Raw genomic sequence first — 21,091 nt, forward strand, 5'->3', positions numbered from 1 at the left:
CAATCTGACAACGCTCTGAATTTACAAACGGACAATCTGACAACGCTCTGAATTTACAAACGGACAATCTGACAACGCTCTGAATTTACAAACGGACAATCTGACAACGCTCTGAATTTACAAACGGACAATCTGACAACGCTCTGAATTTACAAAGCGGACAATCTGACAACGCTCTGAATTTACGAACAGACAATCTGACAACGCTCTGAATTTACAAACGGACAATCTGACAACGCTCTGAATTTACAAACGGACAATCTGACAACGCTCTGAATTTACAAACGGACAATCTGACAACGCTCTGAATTTACAAACGGACAATCTGACAACGCTCTGAATTTACGAACGGACAATCTGACAACGCTCTGAATTTACAAACGGACAATCTGACAACGCTCTGAATTTACAAACGGACAATCTGACAACGCTCTGAATTTACAAACGGACAATCTGACAACGCTCTGAATTTACAAACGGACAATCTGACAACGCTCTGAATTTACAAACGGACAATCTGACAACGCTCTGAATTTACAAACGGACAATCTGACAACGCTCTGAATTTACAAACAGACAATCTGACAACGCTCTGAATTTACAAACGGACAATCTGACAACGCTCTGAATTTACAAACGGACAATCTGACAACGCTCTGAATTTACAAACGGACAATCTGACAACGCTCTGAATTTACAAACGGACAATCTGACAACGCTCTGAATTTACAAACGGACAATCTGACAACGCTCTGAATTTACAAACGGACAATCTGACAACGCTCTGAATTTACAAACGGACAATCTGACAACGCTCTGAATTTACAAACGGACAATCTGACAACGCTCTGAATTTACAAACGGACAATCTGACAACGCTCTGAATTTACAAACGGACAATCTGACAACGCTCTGAATTTACAAACGGACAATCTGACAACGCTCTGAATTTACAAACGGACAATCTGACAACGCTCTGAATTTACAAACGGACAATCTGACAACGCTCTGAATTTACAAACGGATAATCTGACAACGCTCTGAATTTACAAACGGACAATCTGACAACGCTCTGAATTTACGAACGGACAATCTGACAACGCTCTGAATTTACAAACGGACAATCTGACAACGCTCTGAATTTACAAACGGACAATCTGACAACGCTCTGAATTTACAAACGGACAATCTGACAACGCTCTGAATTTACAAACGGACAATCTGACAACGCTCTGAATTTACAAACGGACAATCTGACAACGCTCTGAATTTACAAACGGACAATCTGACAACGCTCTGAATTTACAAACGGACAATCTGACAACGCTCTGAATTTACAAACGGACAATCTGACAACGCTCTGAATTTACAAACGGACAATCTGACAACGCTCTGAATTTACAAACGGACAATCTGACAACGCTCTGAATTTACAAACGGACAATCTGACAACGCTCTGAATTTACAAACGGACAATCTGACAACGCTCTGAATTTACAAACGGACAATCTGACAACGCTCTGAATTTACAAACGGACAATCTGACAACGCTCTGAATTTACAAACGGACAATCTGACAACGCTCTGAATTTACAAACGGACAATCTGACAACGCTCTGAATTTACAAACGGACAATCTGACAACGCTCTGAATTTACAAACGGACAATCTGACAACGCTCTGAATTTACGAACAGACAATCTGACAACGCTCTGAATTTACAAACGGACAATCTGACAACGCTCTGAATTTACGAACGGACAATCTGACAACGCTCTGAATTTACAAACGGACAATCTGACAACGCTCTGAATTTACAAACGGACAATCTGACAACGCTCTGAATTTACAAACGGACAATCTGACAACGCTCTGAATTTACAAACGGACAATCTGACAACGCTCTGAATTTACAAACGGACAATCTGACAACGCTCTGAATTTACAAACGGACAATCTGACAACGCTCTGAATTTACAAACGGACAATCTGACAACGCTCTGAATTTACAAACGGACAATCTGACAACGCTCTGAATTTACAAACGGACAATCTGACAACGCTCTGAATTTACAAACGGACAATCTGACAACGCTCTGAATTTACAAACGGACAATCTGACAACGCTCTGAATTTACGAACAGACAATCTGACAACGCTCTGAATTTACAAACGGACAATCTGACAACGCTCTGAATTTACAAACGGACAATCTGACAACGCTCTGAATTTACAAACGGACAATCTGACAACGCTCTGAATTTACAAACGGACAATCTGACAACGCTCTGAATTTACAAACGGACAATCTGACAACGCTCTGAATTTACAAACGGACAATCTGACAACGCTCTGAATTTACAAACGGACAATCTGACAACGCTCTGAATTTACAAACGGACAATCTGACAACGCTCTGAATTTACAAACGGACAATCTGACAACGCTCTGAATTTACAAACGGACAATCTGACAACACTCTGAATTTACAAACGGACAATCTGACAACGCTCTGAATTTACAAACGGACAATCTGACAACGCTCTGAATTTACAAACGGACAATCTGACAACGCTCTGAATTTACAAACGGACAATCTGACAACGCTCTGAATTTACAAACGGACAATCTGACAACGCTCTGAATTTACGAACGGACAATCTGACAACGCTCTGAATTTACAAACGGACAATCTGACAACGCTCTGAATTTACAAACGGACAATCTGACAACGCTCTGAATTTACAAACGGACAATCTGACAACGCTCTGAATTTACAAACGGACAATCTGACAACGCTCTGAATTTACAAACGGACAATCTGACAACGCTCTGAATTTACAAACGGACAATCTGACAACACTCTGAATTTACAAACGGACAATCTGACAACGCTCTGAATTTACAAACGGACAATCTGACAACGCTCTGAATTTACGAACGGACAATCTGACAACGCTCTGAATTTACAAACGGACAATCTGACAACGCTCTGAATTTACAAACGGACAATCTGACAACGCTCTGAATTTACAAACGGACAATCTGACAACGCTCTGAATTTACAAACGGACAATCTGACAACGCTCTGAATTTACAAACGGACAATCTGACAACGCTCTGAATTTACAAACGGACAATCTGACAACGCTCTGAATTTACAAACGGACAATCTGACAACGCTCTGAATTTACAAACGGACAATCTGACAACGCTCTGAATTTACAAACGGACAATCTGACAACACTCTGAATTTACAAACGGACAATCTGACAACGCTCTGAATTTACAAACGGACAATCTGACAACGCTCTGAATTTACAAACGGACAATCTGACAACACTCTGAATTTACAAACGGACAATCTGACAACGCTCTGAATTTACAAACGGACAATCTGACAACGCTCTGAATTTACGAACAGACAATCTGACAACGCTCTGAATTTACAAACGGACAATCTGACAACGCTCTGAATTTACAAACGGACAATCTGACAACGCTCTGAATTTACAAACGGACAATCTGACAACGCTCTGAATTTACAAACGGACAATCTGACAACGCTCTGAATTTACAAACGGACAATCTGACAACGCTCTGAATTTACAAACGGACAATCTGACAACACTCTGAATTTACAAACGGACAATCTGACAACGCTCTGAATTTACAAACGGACAATCTGACAACACTCTGAATTTACAAACGCCCAGAGTGCACTCTGAGCATGCTCTGGCACTCCAGATTGAATTTATGAACCCACCCAATATATGCACGAACTGTTTCGGTTGGGAAGCATGGGGCTGCCTTTACCCTAACCTAAAATTAAAGACCAAACGGCACATTTTTCATGAATGTTTCTATAGCCAATTTGGACATTGTGGCTGTGGTACTAGTGACAACCCAGGGGGAGGGGGGTTTGGGGGAGAGACAGAGTCAGACTCATCAGTCAGACGAAGTTTCAATTTGTCCACAGTTCTATGTTCATAGTTACCTAAAACATACAAGTATTGTTTATCGGCGATGGTTTGTAATAATAACGTTTATTTTCCTTCTGGCTAGTGTTTTTCTAGCCACACGACATAACATTCTTTCCAAGGTGCAGTCGTGAAAATACTAAAGCTACTACACTTCCCACAGTTCATTTGGTTATCGTCTGGTTGTCGGTGATTGGTCCGTGTTTAAGGAACGTAGCGTTAGCTACAGGGTTTTGACCAATCGGCGCTGCGGATTTGAACTTCCCGGTCGGTAATTGGCCCATTTTGGTTCAACCTTCCCATGCTGCTTTGCTGGAATTCAAATCGGGAGGACCAATCACAGGCGGTTCTAACGAACAGAGCAGCATTTAAACTTGCAGCTAGCTAGTCGACGCTGTTGTTAAACGAAGAGCAAATAACAGCGGGGAAACACATTTATCATTATTATTTTTTTGCCACTACTATTAAATTATATTTAGTCAAATCTATCGGTTCTTGGGCAATCGTGTACGCTACACGTTCACGGCTTATTTTAAGCAAAACAGTTTGTTGACTTTGGGGCACTGAATGGTTGGGTTTTGATTTGAATTCAGTGGTTTGCTCGAAGGTGGATGGTAGTGAGGTAGGTAGCCAAACTTTTTGCATTTTTATTTGTATTTCTTTTAAATTGTCGTTTTTAGATTGTCAAACTTGTTTCTTATTTTCTGCCTTCGTAAACTGAAGAGCACGTTTACATCAATATGAGTGCACCGGTAGCCAAGGCGGCGAATCCGTCGACGCATGTTGACCCCAAATCGGCACCTCTCAAAGAGATCCCAGATATCCTTGTGGATCCCCGGACAATGAAAAGGTACACTCGGGGAAGATTTCTCGGTAAGGGAGGGTTCGCCAAATGCTACGAAATCACAGACATGGACACCAAAGAGGTTTTCGCCGGTAAAGTCGTCCCCAAATCCATGATTCTCAAGCCTCACCAGCGGGAGAAGATGACTTCCGAAATCGCCATTCACAAGAGTCTCGACAACCCGCACATCGTGGGATTTCACGGCTTTTTCGAGGACGACGACTTCGTTTATGTGGTTTTGGAAATCTGCAGGCGAAGGGTGAGTGGATTTGTTGACTGATTTACTTAGGTAAGTTGTCTTTGCTAACAACGTATTTTGCTAGTTACTGTAGCTAGCAAACCATTTCCTAATCTAGGAACGGAAGTCCACCGGTCAACATGGCTAGTTGCTTGATTTGACAATACTTTGTTGTTAACCACAGCTTGCCCACAAGGTGACTGACTAGCATTGCATAAATAACTAGCTTTATAACTTTGTGCTTTTGAATGACAGTTATTTACAACTTTGCACTTAAAAGTAGTAGTTAGCCCTTTTGAGGATTTTGTGCAAACTGTACTGAAAGCTGGTTTCTTGGCATGACAACTTTAGGCTAAGTACATGTCCCCCCAATCAGACATTCAGAAGTAAACCCTAAGAATACAAGTTAACCTAGCTATATAAAATAGTCGTTAACCCCCCCTCTCCTGTGCGTGTTCTGTCCCCAGTCTCTGTTGGAGCTGCATAAGCGTCGGAAGGCGGTGACCGAGCCAGAGGCCCGCTACTACATGATGCAGCTGGTTAAAGGCTGCCAGTACCTCCACAACAACAGAGTGATACACAGAGACCTGAAACTAGGAAACATCTTCCTCAGTGATGACATGGATGTCAAGATAGGTAGGTACGCAGCACACACACGCACTCTGTGTGCAACACACTCCAGAATGTAAAAAAATAAAAAAAATAATTACATTATTTAGCAGACGCTCTTATCCAGAGCGACTTACATGAGCAATTAGGATTAAGTGCCTTGCTTAAGGGCACATCGACAGATTTTTCACCTAGTCGGCTCGGGGATTAGAACCAGCGACCTTTCGGTTACTGGCACAACGCTCTTACCCACTAAGCTACCTGCCGACCATGTACACCACACACTTGGCGGTCCGGTTCTTCACTTCTCCACGGTGACTATGGTCTCACAACACGAAGAGTTGTGACAATACACACTCCATAAACACACCAGGGCTGAATTCATTACATCTACACACACACACACACACACACACACACACACGCGCCTCTGTACAGCACCTTGTCTAAACACCTGTCTCGCATCTCCCACAGGTGACTTTGGCCTGGCCACTAAGATAGAGTTTGACGGCGAGCGTAAGAAGACTCTGTGTGGAACGCCTAACTACATCGCCCCGGAGGTTCTCTGTAAGAAAGGACACAGCTTCGAGGTCGACGTCTGGTCTCTGGGGTGTATCCTGTAAGTGGAACCGCAGACGATGCACAGACAGGCAGGCAGACAGACAGGCAGACAAACAGGGGCATGAAATTAACACCTGCCAAACCGCGGGTAGATTTTAGGTATTGGCGGGTAGAGATGCATGTTTCACCAGCCGAGTTGGCAGGGCTCTGCAGTGCGATCATTACGTTAGTGCATAAAAAGACATGTATGAGCACACATGCGAGTTGGGCATAGAAAAATGCTGCAGCATCTGTTTTCAAAGTATTTCTGGTCACAAGAAATTCAATTGAGCGATATCACGTTACTTCTTACTAATACACTTGTTGTTTTTAGAAACGTTCCAAAACATGTTATTTTTTTATGTATGTAATGACACACAGTGGGCTGGTTAAACATCCGACTGGCTGGTGGGTTTTCATCTACTTGCCACTGGCTGGTGGGTTTTCACCACCTGCCATTTTCAGCCCTGCACCAGAGATGACACACACTCATCACCTCAACACACTTTCAATACTTTATCTGGATCCCCAGTAGTGGTCTGGATTTTAAGTCTTGATCTCTCCCTCTCTCTCAGGTACACTCTGCTGGTTGGTAAACCTCCATTTGAGACGTCTTGTCTGAAGGAGACCTACAACCGTATCAAAAAGAACAACTACACAATCCCCTGGGTGAGCTAACACCACATACACTACTACTACTACACCACATACACTACTAAGCTATCCCCCTGGGTGGACTAACACCACATACTACTACTACTACACCACTAAGCTATCCCCCTGGGTGGACTAACACCACATACTACTACTACACCACTAAGCTATCCCCCTGGGTGGACTAACACCACATACTGCTACTACTACACCACTAAGCTATCCCCCTGGGTGGACTAACACCACATACTGCTACTACTACACCACTAAGCTATCCCCCTGGTTGGACTAACACCACATACTACTACTACTACTACACCACTAAGCTATCCCCCTGGGTGGACTAACACCACATACTACTACTACTACTACACCACTAAGCTATCCCCCTGGGTGGACTAACACCACATACTACTACTACTACTACACCACTAAGCTATCCCCTGGGTGACTAACACCACATACTACTACTACTACACCACTAAGCTATCCCCCTGGGTGGACTAACACCCTACATACTACTACTACTACACCACTAAGCTATCCCCCTGGGTGGACTAACACCACATACTACTACTACTACACCACTAAGCTATCCCCCTGGGTGGACTAACACCACATACTACTACTACTACACCACTAAGCTATCCCCCTGGGTGGACTAACACCACATACTACTACTACTACACCACTAAGCTATCCCCCTGGGTGGACTAACACCACATACTACTACTACTACTACACCACTAAGCTATCCCCCTGGGTGGACTAACACCACATACTACTACTACTACTACTACACCACTAAGCTATCCCCCTGGGTGGACTAACACCACATATACTACTACTACTACACCACTAAGCTATCCCCCTGGGTGGACTAACACCACATACTACTACTACTACTACACCACTAAGCTATCCCCCTGGGTGGACTAACACCACATACTACTACTACTACTACACCACTAAGCTATCCCCCTGGGTGGACTAACACCACATACTACTACTACTACTACACCACTAAGCTATCCCCCTGGGTGGACTAACACCACATACTACTACTACTACTACACCACTAAGCTATCCCCCTGGGTGGACTAACACCACATATACTACTACTACTACTACACCACTAAGCTATCCCCTGGGTGGACTAACACCACATACTACTACTACTACTACACCACTAAGCTATCCCCCTGGGTGGACTAACACCACACTACTACTACTACTACTACTACACCACTAAGCTATCCCCCTGGGTGGACTAACACCACATACTACTACTACTACACCACTAAGCTATCCCCTGGGTGGACTAACACCACATACTACTACTACTACTACACCACTAAGCTATCCCCCTGGGTGGACTAACACCACATACTACTACTACTACTACACCACTAAGCTATCCCCCTGGGTGGACTAACACCACATACTACTACTACTACTACACCACTAAGCTATCCCCCTGGGTGGACTAACACCACATACTACTACTACTACACCACTAAGCTATCCCCCTGGGTGGACTAACACCACATACTACTACTACTACTACTACACCACTAAGCTATCCCCCTGGGTGGACTAACACCACATACTACTACTACTACACCACTAAGCTATCCCCCTGGGTGGACTAACACCACATACTACTACTACTACACCACTAAGCTATCCCCCTGGGTGGACTAACACCACATACTACTACTACTACTACTACACCACTAAGCTATCCCCCCTGGGTGGACTAACACCACATACTACTACTACTACTACACCACTAAGCTATCCCCCCTGGGTGGACTAACACCACATACTACTACTACTACTACACCACTAAGCTATCCCCCTGGGTGGACTAACACCACATACTACTACTACTACACCACTAAGCTATCCCCCTGGGTGGACTAACACCACATACTACTACTACTACTACTACTACACCACTAAGCTATCCCCCTGGGTGGACTAACACCACATACTACTACTACTACTACTACTACTACACCACTAAGCTATCCCCCTGGGTGGACTAACACCACATACTACTACTACTACTACTACACCACTAAGCTATCCCCCTGGGTGGACTAACACCACATACTACTACTACTACTACTACACCACTAAGCTATCCCCCTGGGTGGACTAACACCACATACTACTACTACACCACTAAGCTATCCCCCTGGGTGGACTAACACCACATACTACTACTACTTCTACTACTACACCACTAAGCTATGCCCCCTGGGTGGACTAACACCACATACTACTACTACTACACCACTAAGCTATCCCCCTGGGTGGACTAACACCACATACTACTACTACTACTACACCACTAAGCTATCCCCTGGGTGGACTAACACCACATTATACTACTACTACTACACCACTAAGCTATCCCCCTGGGTGGACTAACACCACATACTACTACTACTACTACACCACTAAGCTATCCCCCTGGGTGGACTAACACCACATACTACTACTACTACACCACTAAGCTATCCCCCTGGGTGGACTAACACCACATACTACTACTACTACTACACCACTAAGCTATCCCCCTGGGTGGACTAACACCACATACTACTACTACTACTACACCACTAAGCTATCCCCCTGGGTGGACTAACACCACATACTACTACTACTACTACACCACTAAGCTATCCCCCTGGGTGGACTAACACCACATACTACTACTACTACACCACTAAGCTATCCCCCTGGGTGGACTAACACCACATACTACTACTACTACTACACCACTAAGCTATCCCCCTGGGTGGACTAACACCACATACTACTACTACTACTACACCACTAAGCTATCCCCCTGGGTGGACTAACACCACATACTACTACTACTACTACACCACTAAGCTATCCCCCTGGGTGGACTAACACCACATACTACTACTACTACTACACCACTAAGCTATCCCCCTGGGTGGACTAACACCACATACTACTACTACTACTACACCACTAAGCTATCCCCCTGGGTGGACTAACACCACACTACTACTACTACTACACCACTAAGCTATCCCCCTGGGTGGACTAACACCACATACTACTACTACTACACCACTAAGCTATCCCCCTGGGTGGATTAACACCACATACTACTACTACTACTACACCACTAAGCTATCCCCCTGGGTGGACTAACACCACATACTACTACTACTACTACACCACTAAGCTATCCCCCTGGGTGGACTAACACCACATACTACTACTACTACACCACTAAGCTATCCCCCTGGGTGGACTAACACCACATACTACTACTACTACACCACTAAGCTATCCCCCTGGGTGGACTAACACCACATACTACTACTACACCACTAAGCTATCCCCCTGGGTGGACTAACACCACATACTACTACTACACCACTAAGCTATCCCCCTGGGTGGACTAATACCACATACTACTACTACTACTACACCACTAAGCTATCCCCCTGGGTGACTAACACCACATACTACTACTACTACTACACCACTAAGCTATCCCCCTGGGTGGACTAACACCACATACTACTACTACACCACTAAGCTATCCCCCTGGGTGGACTAACACCACATACTACTACTACTACACCACTAAGCTATCCCCCTGGGTGGACTAACACCACATACTACTACTACTACTACACCACTAAGCTATCCCCCTGGGTGGACTAACACCACATACTACTACTACTACACCACTAAGCTATCCCCCTGGGTGGACTAACACCACATACTACTACTACTACTACACCACTAAGCTATCCCCCTGGGTGGACTAACACCACATTACTACTACTACTACTACACCACTAAGCTATCCCCCTGGGTGGACTAACACCACATACTACTACTACTACTACACCACTAAGCTATCCCCCTGGGTGGACTAACACCACATACTACTACTACTACTACACCACTAAGCTATCCCCCTGGGTGGACTAACACCACATACTACTACTACTACTACACCACTAAGCTATCCCCCTGGGTGGACTAACACCACATACTACTACTACTACTACACCACTAAGCTATCCCCCTGGGTGGACTAACACCACAACTACTACTACTACTACACCACTAAGCTATCCCCCTGGGTGGACTAACACCACATACTACTACTACTACTACACCACTAAGCTATCCCCCTGGGTGGACTAACACCACATACTACTACTACTACTACTACACCACTAAGCTATCCCCCTGGGTGGACTAACACCACATACTACTACTACTACACCACTAAGCTATCCCCCTGGGTGGACTAACACCACATACTACTACTACTACTACTACACCACTAAGCTATCCCCCTGGGTGGACTAACACCACATACTACTACTACTACTACACCACTAAGCTATCCCCCTGGGTGGACTAACACCACATACTACTACTACTACTACACCACTAAGCTATCCCCCTGGGTGGACTAACACCACATACTACTACTACTACTACACCACTAAGCTATCCCCCTGGGTGGACTAACACCACATACTACTACTACTACTACACCACTAAGCTATCCCCCTGGGTGGACTAACACCACATACTACTACTACTACACCACTAAGCTATCCCCCTGGGTGGACTAACACATTCATGACGGTGTAAAGTACCTTTTAATAGTTCAAAGGTCATCCATGCTTATGTCAGTTTTGTCACTAACGTCTCCCCCCCCCTTTATTCCCCATCTCTCTGTCTGTCTGTAGCAAATCAACCCAGTGGCAGCGTCTCTAATCAAGCGGATGCTCCATGCCGACCCGGCCCAGCGTCCCACCGTCTCCCAGCTGCAAACTGATGAGTTCTTCACGGGGGGGTACATCCCCCTGCGCCTCCCCACCACCTGCCTCACCGTGCCCCCACGCTTCTCCATCGCCCCCTCGTCTCTGGAGCCCAGCCAGAGACGCCCACTCACCGCTCTCAACAACCAAGGTTAGATAGATGGAGAGATACACTGTATGGTCTAGTGTTGGTCTCTCTCTCTCTCCAGCGGGGGTCTAGTGTTGGTCTCTCTCTCTCTTCAGCGGGGGTCTAGTGTTGGTCTCTCTCTCTCTCTCCAGCGGGGGTCTAGTGTTGGTCTCTCTCTCTCTCTCCAGCGGGGGTCTAGTGTTGGTCTCTCTCCAGCGGTGGTCTCTCCAGCGGGGGTCTAGTGTTGGTCTCTCTCTCCAGCGGGGGTCTAGTGTTGGTCTCTCTCTCTCCAGCGGGGGTCTAGTGTTGGTCTCTCTCTCCAGCGGGGTCTAGTGTTGGTTCTCTCTCTCCAGCAGGGGTCTAGTGTTGGTCTCTCTCTCTCTCTCCAGCGGGGGTCTAGTGTTGCTATTTCTTTCCAGCGGGGGTCTAGTGTTGGTCTCTCTCTCTCTCCAGCGGGGGTCTAGTGTTGGTCTCTCTCTCTCTTCAGCGGGGGTCTAGTGTTGGTCTCTCTCTCTCTCTTCAGCGGGGGTCTAGTGTTGGTCTCTCTCTCTCTCCAGCGGGGGTCTAGTGTTGGTCTCTCTCTCTCTCTCTTCAGCGGGGGTCTAGTGTTGGTCTCTCTCTCTCCAGCGGGGGTCTAGTGTTGGTCTCTCTCTCCAGCGGGGGTCTAGTGTTGGTCTCTCTCTCTCCAGCGGGGGTCTAGTGTTGGTCTCTCTCTCTCTCAGCGGGGTCTAGTGTTGGTCTCTCTCTCCAGCGGGGGTCTAGTGTTGGTTCTCTCTTCAGCGGAGGGTCTAGTGTTGGTCTCTCTCTCTCCAGCGGGGTCTAGTGTTGGTCTCTCTCTCTCTCTCCCCAGCGGGGGGTCTAGTGTTGGTTCTCTCTCCAGCGGGGGGTCTAGTGTTGGTCTCTCTCCAGCGGGGGTCTAGTGTTGGTCTCTCTCTCCAGCGGGGGTCTAGTGTTGGTCTCTCTCTCCAGCGGGGGTCTAGTGTTGGTCTCTCTCCAGCGGGGGTCTAGTGTTGGTCTCTCTCTCCAGCGGGGGTCTAGTGTTGGTCTCTCTCCAGCGGGGGTCTAGTGTTGGTCTCTCTCCAGCGGGGGTCTAGTGTTGGTCTCTCTCCAGCGGGGGTCTAATGTTGGTCTCTCTCTCTCTCTCCAGCGGGGGTCTAATGTTGGTCTCTCTCTCTCTCCAGCGGGGGTCTAGTGTTGGTCTCTCTCTCTCTCTTCAGTGGGGGTCTAGTGTTGGTCTCTCTCTCTCTCTCCAGCGGGGGTCTAGTGTTGGTCTCTCTCCAGCGGGGGTCTAGTGTTGGTCTCTCTCTCTCCAGCGGGGGTCTAGTGTTGGTCTCTCTCTCTCTCCAGCGGGGGTCTAGTGTTGGTCTCTCTCTCTCCAGCGGGGGTCTAGTGTTGGTCTCTCTCTCTCTCTCTCCAGCGGGGGTCTAGTGTTGGTCTCTCTCTCCAGCGGGGGTCTAGTGTTGGTCTCTCTCTCCAGCGGAGGTCTAGTGTTGGTCTCTCTCTCTCCAGCGGGGGTCTAGTGTTGGTCTCTCTCTCTCTCCAGCGGGGGTCTAGTGTTGGTCTCTCTTCAGCGGAGGTCTAGTGTTGGTCTCTCTCTCTCTTCAGCGGAGGTCTAGTGTTGGTCTCTCTCTCTCTCCAGCGGGGGTCTAGTGTTGGTTCTCTCTCTCTCTCTCCAGCGGGGGTCTAGTGTTGGTTCTCTCTCTCTCCAGCGGGGTCTAGTGTTGGTCTCTCTCTCTCTCTCCAGCGGGGGTCTAGTGTTGGTCTCTCTCTCTCTCTCTCTCCAGCGGGGGTCTAGTGTTGGTCTCTCTCTCTCTCTCCAGCGGGGGTCTAGTGTTGGTCTCTCTCTCTCTCCAGCGGGGGTCTAGTGTTGGCTCTCTCTCTCTCTCTCCAGCGGGGTCTAGTGTTGGTCTCTCTCTCTCCAGCGGGGGTCTAGTGTTGGTCTCTCTCTCTCTCCAGCGGGGGTCTAGTGTTGGTCTCTCTCTCTCCAGCGGGGGTCTAGTGTTGGTCTCTCTCTCTCTCCAGCGGGGGTCTAGTGTTGGTCTCTCTCTCTTCAGCGGGGGTCTAGTGTTTGTCTCTCTCTCTCCAGCGGGGGTCTAGTGTTGGTCTCTCTCTCTCCAGCGGGGGTCTAGTGTTCGTCTCTCTCCAGCGGGGGTATAGTGTTGGTCTCTCTCTCTCTCTCCAGCGGGGGTATAGTGTTGGTCTCTCTCTCTCTCTCCAGCGGGGGTCTAGTGTTGGTCTCTCTCTCCAGCGGGGGTCTAGTGTTGGTCTCTCTCTCCAGCGGGGGTCTAGTGTTGGTCTCTCTCTTCAGCAGGGACAGAGAATGTGGAACAGAAAGATGAGCCACTGCACCGAGAGATTCCAGAGGCCACAGATTGCCACCTGAGTGACATGCTGCAGCAACTCAACACCTGCAACGCTGCCAAGCCCTCCGAGAGAGGACTCATACGAATGGGTACGACACACACACACACTACCAAGCCCTCCGAGAGAGGACTCATACGAATGGGTACGACACACACACACACACTTACATGGGGTACGACACACATCCACACTGCCCTCAGAGAGAGGACTCATACGAATGGGTACGACACACACACTTACATGGGTACGACACACACTACCAAGCCCTCAGAGAGAGGAGTCATTCCCATGGGGTAGCAGACATCCACACTACCAAGCCCTCAGAGAGAGGAGTCATTCCCATGGGGTAGCACACATCCACACTACCAAGCCCTCAGAGAGAGGAGTCATTCCCATGGGGGTAGGACACATCCACACTACCAAGCCCTCAGAGAGAGGAGTCATTCCCATGGGGTAGGACACATCCACACTACCAAGCCCTCAGAGAGAGGAGTCATTCCCATGGGGTAGGACACATCCACACTACCAAGCCCTCAGAGAGAGGAGTCATTCCCATGGGGTAGGACACATCCACACTACCAAGCCCTCAGAGAGAGGAGTCATTCCCATGGGGTAGGACACATCCACACTACCAAGCCCTCAGAGAGAGGAGTCATTCCCATGGGGTAGCAGACATCCACACTACCAAGCCCTCAGAGAGAGGAGTCATTCCCATGGGGTAGGACACATCCACACTACCAAGCCCTCAGAGAGAGGAGTCATTCCCATGGGGTAGGACACATCCACACTACCAAGCCCTCAGAGAGAGGAGTCATTCCCATGGGGTAGGACACATCCACACTACCAAGCCCTCAGAGAGAGGAGTCATTCCCATGGGGTAGCAGACATCCACACTACCAAGCCCTCAGAGAGAGGAGTCATTCCCATGGGGTAGCAGACATCCACACTACCAAGCCCTCAGAGAGAGGAGTCATTCCCATGGGGTAGCAGACATCCACACTACCAAGCCCTCAGAGAGAGGAGTCATTCCCATGGGGTAGCAGACATCCACACTACCAAGCCCTCAGAGAGAGGAGTCATTCCCATGGGGTAGGACACATCCACACTACCAAGCCCTCAGAGAGAGGAGTCATTCCCATGGGGTAGCACACATCCACACTACCAAGCCCTCAGAGAGAGGAGTCATTCCCATGGGGTAGGACACATCCACACTACCAAGCCCTCAGAGAGAGGAGTCATTCCCATGGGGTAGCAGACATCCCAGCATATTGACCTCTGTTAGTGATGACGTGCTGTATACAGAAACCTTAACTAAAGGTATCAGGGTTCCTCTCCCCCCCCCCTGACGTCTAACCCCTGTGTTTCCAGAGGAGGCAGAGGACCCAGCCTGTGTCCCCATCTTCTGGATCAGCAAGTGGGTCGACTACAGCGACAAATACGGACTGGGTAAGAAGAATGAAATCCTCTGTCACTCTCTACACCCTCTGTCACTCTCTACACCCTCTGTCACTCTCTACACCCTCTGTCACCCTCTACACCCTCTGTCACTCTCTACACCCTCTGTCACTCTCTACACCCTCTGTCACCCTCTACACCCTCTGTCACTCTCTACACCCTCTGTCACTCTCTACACCCTCTGTCACCATCTACACCCTCTGTCACCATCTACACGCTCTGTCACTCTCTACACCCTCTGTCACTCTCTACACCCTCTGTCACCCTCTACATCCTCTGTCACCATCTACACCCTCTGTCACCCTCTACACCCTCTGTCACCCTCTACACCCTCTGTCACCATCTACACCCTCTGTCACCATCTACACCCTCTGTCACCATCTACACCCTCTGTCACCATCTACACCCTCTGTCACTGTGCTGTAAACCCTATGTCACTGTGCTATAAACCCTATGTCACTGTGCTATAAACCCTATGTCACCCTCTACACCCTCTGTCACTCTCTACACCCTCTGTCACCCTCTACACCCTCTGTCACCATCTAAACCCTATGTCGCTGTGCTGTAAACCCTATGTCGCTGTGCTGTAAACCCTATGTCGCTGTGCTGTAAACCCTATGTCGCTGTGCTGTAAACCCTATGTCGCTGTGCTGTAAACCCTATGTCGCTGTGCTGTAAACCCTATGTCGCTGTGCTGTAAACCCTATGTCGCTGTGCTGTAAACCCTATGTCGCTGTGCTGTAAACCCTATGTCGCTGTGCTGTAAACCCTATGTCGCTGTGCTGTAAACCCTATGTCGCTGTGCTGTAAACCCTATGTCGCTGTGCTGTAAACCCTATGTCGCTGTGCTGTAAACCCTATGTCGCTGTGCTGTAAACCCTATGTCGCTGTGCTGTAAACCCTATGTCGCTGTGCTGTAAACCCTATGTCGCTGTGCTGTAAACCCTATGTCGCTGTGCTGTAAACCCTATGTCGCTGTGCTGTAAACCCTATGTCGCTGTGCTGTAAACCCTATGTCGCTGTGCTGTAAACCCTATGTCACTATCTAAACCCTATGTCAATGTGCTGTAAACCCTATGTCACTATCTAAACCCTATGTCAATGTGCTGTAAACCCTATGTCACTGTGCTGTAAACCCTATGTCAATGTGCTGTAAACCCTATGTCACTATCTAAACCCTATGTCACTATCTAAACCCTATGTCACTATCTAAACCCTATGTCAATGTGCTTGTAAACCCTATGTCAATGTGCTGTAAACCCTATGTCAATGTGCTGTAAACCCTATGTCACTATCTAAACCCTATGTCACTGTGCTGTAAACCCTATGTCACTGTGCTGTAAACCCTATGTCAATGTGCTGTAAACCCTATGTCACTATCTAAACCCTATGTCAATGTGCTGTAAACCCTATGTCACTGTGCTGTAAACCCTATGTCACTGTGCTGTAAACCCTATGTCAATGTGCTGTAAACCCTATGTCGCTGTGCTGTAAACCCTATGTCGCTGTGCTGTAAACCCTATGTCAATGTGCTGTAAACCCTATGTCACTATCTAAACCCTATGTCGCTGTGCTGTAAACCCTATGTCGCTGTGCTGTAAACCCTATGTCGCTGTGCTGTAAACCCTATGTCGCTGTGCTGTAAACCCTATGTCGCTGTGCTGTAAACCCTATGTCACTGTGCTGTAAACCCTATGTCACTGTGCTGTAAACCCTATGTCACTGTGCTGTAAACCCTATGTCACTGTGCTGTAAACCCTATGTCACTGTGCTGTAAACCCTATGTCACTGTGCTGTAAACCCTATGTCACTGTGATCCACACTGAACGGCGTGTTGGGGCGCGACCTCTCTTGCAGGCTACCAGCTGTGTGACAACAGCGTCGGGGTGTTGTTTAACGACTGTACCAGGATGATCATGTACGCTGACGGAGACAGTCTTCAGTACATCGACAAGATGGCTGCTGAGAGCTACCTCAGCGTCCGCTCCTACCCAGCTACGCTATCCAAGAAGGTTAGCAATCGCTGCTAGGGGTTCTCTATGGCTGTGGCTAGCATCAGGCTAACGTTCAGATAGCGTTGGGAGAATGTCCTTGGCCTCTTGTCATCCCTCCCTAGAGCACGTTGTTGAAAGGGTTAGAACCTAGCTGACCTGTGACCTCTGCCCTCCCTAGATCACGTTGTTGAAGTACTTCCGTAACTACATGTCTGTTAAAGGGTTAGAACCTAGCTGACCTGTAACCCCTGACCTCTGCCCTCCCTAGATCACGTTGTTGAAGTACTTCCGTAACTACATGTCTGTTAAAGGGTTAGAACCTAGCTGACCTGTGACCCCTGACCTCTGCCCTCCCTAGATCACGTTGTTGAAGTACTTCCGTAACTACATGTCTGTTAAAGGGTTAGAACCTAGCTGACCTGTGACCTCTGACCTCTGCCCTCCCTAGATCACGTTGTTGAAGTACTTCCGTAACTACATGTCGGAGCACCTTCTGAAGGCGGGCGCCAACATCACGCCTCGTGACGGAGACGAGCTGGCCCGCCTGCCCTACCTCAGCCACTGGTTCAGAACCAAGTCAGCCATCGTCCTCCACCTCACCAACGGCACCGTGCAGATCAACTTCTTCCAGGTACTCTCTCTCTCTCACTCTCACTCTCTGTCTCTGTCTCTGTGTCGCTCTCTCTGTGTCGCTCTTTCTGTCGCTCTCTGTCTCTGTCTCTGTGTCGCTCTGTGTCGCTCTCTGTCTCTGTCTCTGTGTCGCTCTCTGTCTCTGTCTCTGTGTCGCTCTGTGTCGCTCTCTGTCTCTGTGTCGCTCTGTGTCGCTCTCTGTCTCTGTGTCGCTCTGTGTCGCTCTCTGTCTCTGTGTCGCTCTCTGTCGCTCTCTGTCTCTGTGTCGCTCTCTGTCGCTCTCTGTCTCTGTGTCGCTCTCTGTCGCTCTCTGTCGCTCTCTGTCTCTGTGTCGCTCTCTGTCTCTGTGTCGCTCTCTGTCTCTGTGTCGCTCTCTGTCTCTGTGTCGCTCTCTGTCTCTGTGTCGCTCTCTGTCTCTGTGTCGCTCTCTGTCTCTGTGTCGCTCTCTGTCTCTGTGTCGCTCTCTGTCTCTGTGTCGCTCTCTGTCTCTGTCTCTGTCGCTCTCTGTCGCTCTCTGTCTCTGTCTCTGTCGCTCTCTGTCGCTCTCTGTCTCTGTCGCTCTCTGTCGCTCTCTGTCTCTGTCGCTCTCTGTCTCTGTCGGTCTCTGTCGCTCTCTGTCTCTGTCGCTCTCTGTCGCTCTCTGTCTCTGTCGCTCTCTGTCTCTGTCGCTCTCTGTCGCTCTCTGTCTCTGTCGCTCTCTGTCTCTGTCGCTCTCTGTCTCTGTCTCTCGCTCTCTGTCTCTGTCGCTCTCTGTCTCTGTCTCTCGCTCTCTGTCTCTGTCGCTCTCTGTCTCTGTCTCTCGCTCTCTGTCTCTGTCTCTCGCTCTCTGTCTCTCTCGCTCGCTCGCTCTCTCTCGCTCTCTGTCTCTGTCTCTGTCGCTCTCTGTCTCTCTCTACCTCTCTCTCGCTCTCTCTCGCTCTGTCTCTCTCTACCTCTCTCTCGCTCTCTCTACCTCTCTCTCGCTCTCTGTCTCTCGCTCTAATGTCTCTCGCTCTCTGTCTCTATCCCTCTCTCTCCGTCACTTGTAACGGTGCAACTCTTCCAGGTCCCCTCCTCTCTCTCTCTCTCTCACTTCACCCAGTGTGAGTATAGTCTTATCTATGTCCCCTCTCTTCTATAGGACCACACCAAGTTGATCCTGTGTCCTCTGATGGGTGCGGTGTCCTTCATCGACGAGAAGAGAGAGTTCCGGACCTATAAGATGTCTCTGATTGAGGAGTTTGGCTGCTGTAAGGAGCTGGCCAGCAGGATGCGATACGCTCGGCTGATGGTGGAGAAACTGCTGGCCTGCAAGTCCTCCACGCCCCGCTAACCAACCAGCCTCCTCTCTGGCCCGCAGCCTATCACAGCACACAGGTGGAGGCAGGCTGTTTATCCACTTCCCCGCTGTCTGCTGGCCAATCAGAGTGCTGGATGGGGGGGGTGTTCAGGTTGTTGTGATGTCAGGCCGCTGGATCTACCGACGGTCTCTGTAATGTTGAAACGCCGTCTTATTGTAGTCACACAGGTGATCAGTCTCACCCTGCCTGTCTGTCTCTCACCCCGTCTGCCTGTCTGTCTCTCACCCTGTCTGTCTGTCTCTCACCCCGTCTGCCTGTCTCTCACCCCGTCTGTCTGTCTCTCACCCCGTCTGCCTGTCTCTCACCCTGCCTACCTGCCTGTCTGTCTCTCACCCCGTCTGTCTGTCTGTCTCTCACCCTGTCTGTCTGTCTCTCACCCTGTCTGTCTGTCTCTCACCCTGTCTGTCTGTCTCTCACCCCGTCTGTCTGTCTCTCACCCTGCCTGTCTGTCTCTCACCCCGTCTGCCTGTCTCTCACCCCGTCTGCCTGTCTCTCACCCCGTCTGCCTGTCTGTCTCACCCTGGATGTTTGTCTGAATTGACGCCCTATCCAATGTAGTGCACTGGGTGTTGGGGATGTCCTGACCGTCTGACAGACGGTATCCTGTAGCCCTATCCAATGTAGTGCACTAGGTGTTGGGGGATGTCGCTGACCGGCTGACAGACGATCCTGTACAGCCCTATCCAATGTAGTGCACTAGGTGTTGGGTGAGATGTCAAGCTGACCGTGCTGACAGACGGTATCCTGTACAGCCCTATCCGATGTAGTGCACTAGGTGTTGGGTGAGATGTCAAGCTGACCGTGCTGACAGACGGTATCCTGTACAGCCCTATCCGATGTAGTGCACTAGGTGTTGGGTGAGATGTCAAGCTGACCGTGCTGACAGACGGTATCCTGTACAGGCTCTTCTCTACCATTCCTTTTCCTCTTCCTCATTTTACCTGTTTTTAAATGTCTTTTTTTTTCTCTCCAACATTATGCCTCCTTCCTCTTGTACAAACTTTCAGAAGGTTTATTAAATGTTAAAGATGTTTTTAAAGTTTGAATATTCTTCCACATTAATAAAGTCTTGTAAGAGGTTGTTACTGGTTGTTTTTGTTCACTTGAAGCAGACTAACCCCAAAGCATCATAAAACAGGAAGAGGATCGAACTGAACAGTCAGAGGGTTTGTTACGAGAATTTCTATCTCTAATTCAACCTAAGCTTGAATCATTACCAGAGGTTGTAAGGCTCTGGTTTTAATCATAAAATGATTCAAGGTCCACAACCAGCAAGAATGATCTGTATTTTTATTCCTGGAGAGCTCTGGCGCCAAAAACCCCATACCCTCCTGTTTTATACCCCTTGACACACAAAGGCACTTTGCTCCGCCCACCTTTAGGAGGCTTAACGAGTTTCCGCCTTTCTCCTTCAC

General features: G+C 48.5%; 1 protein-coding gene and 1 long non-coding RNA gene across 5 annotated transcripts; both read left to right on the forward strand.

Moving 5' to 3' along the window:
- Positions 1-4,326: 4,326 nt before the first annotated feature.
- On the forward strand, positions 4,327-19,928 carry LOC121557559 (serine/threonine-protein kinase PLK1). 4 transcript variants are annotated; one of them, XM_045217853.1, is made up of 11 exons: positions 4,327-4,602; positions 4,704-5,083; positions 5,530-5,698; positions 6,146-6,290; positions 6,847-6,940; positions 11,695-11,917; positions 14,202-14,345; positions 15,626-15,703; positions 17,570-17,724; positions 18,155-18,337; positions 19,457-19,928. In XM_045217853.1, the coding sequence occupies exons 2-11, from the start codon at positions 4,721-4,723 to the stop codon at positions 19,646-19,648; spliced, it is 1,746 nt and encodes a 581-aa protein (XP_045073788.1). In that variant the 5' UTR covers positions 4,327-4,602; positions 4,704-4,720; the 3' UTR covers positions 19,649-19,928. The 4 variants fall into 4 exon arrangements, with proteins under 4 accessions (XP_045073788.1, XP_045073787.1, XP_045073789.1 ...); XM_045217852.1 differs by lacking the exon at positions 4,327-4,602 and having other exon boundaries at positions 4,609-5,083; XM_045217854.1 differs by lacking the exon at positions 4,327-4,602 and having other exon boundaries at positions 4,609-5,083; positions 14,205-14,345.
- Positions 19,929-20,122: 194 nt separating this feature from the next.
- LOC123486529 lies at positions 20,123-20,757 on the forward strand. The gene is made up of 2 exons (XR_006659401.1): positions 20,123-20,242; positions 20,377-20,757. It is a non-coding gene; the product is annotated as an uncharacterized LOC123486529 (long non-coding RNA).
- Positions 20,758-21,091: the final 334 nt, after the last annotated feature.

The sequence above is a fragment of the Coregonus clupeaformis genome, unplaced genomic scaffold (assembly GCF_020615455.1).
Source record: "Coregonus clupeaformis isolate EN_2021a unplaced genomic scaffold, ASM2061545v1 scaf1257, whole genome shotgun sequence".
NCBI lineage: Eukaryota > Metazoa > Chordata > Actinopteri > Salmoniformes > Salmonidae > Coregonus > Coregonus clupeaformis.

Bases quoted from the DNA above. Each gene is read 5' to 3' on its own strand.
- LOC121557559 (XM_045217853.1), top strand. From the start codon at position 4,721: ATGAGTGCACCGGTAGCCAAGGCGGCGAATCCGTCGACGCATGTTGAC. The intron at 6,291-6,846 runs GTAAGTGGAACC...CCTCTCTCTCAG, and splicing joins TGGTCTCTGGGGTGTATCCT to GTACACTCTGCTGGTTGGTA. The intron at 11,918-14,201 runs GTTAGATAGATG...CTCTCTCTTCAG, and splicing joins CACCGCTCTCAACAACCAAG to CAGGGACAGAGAATGTGGAA.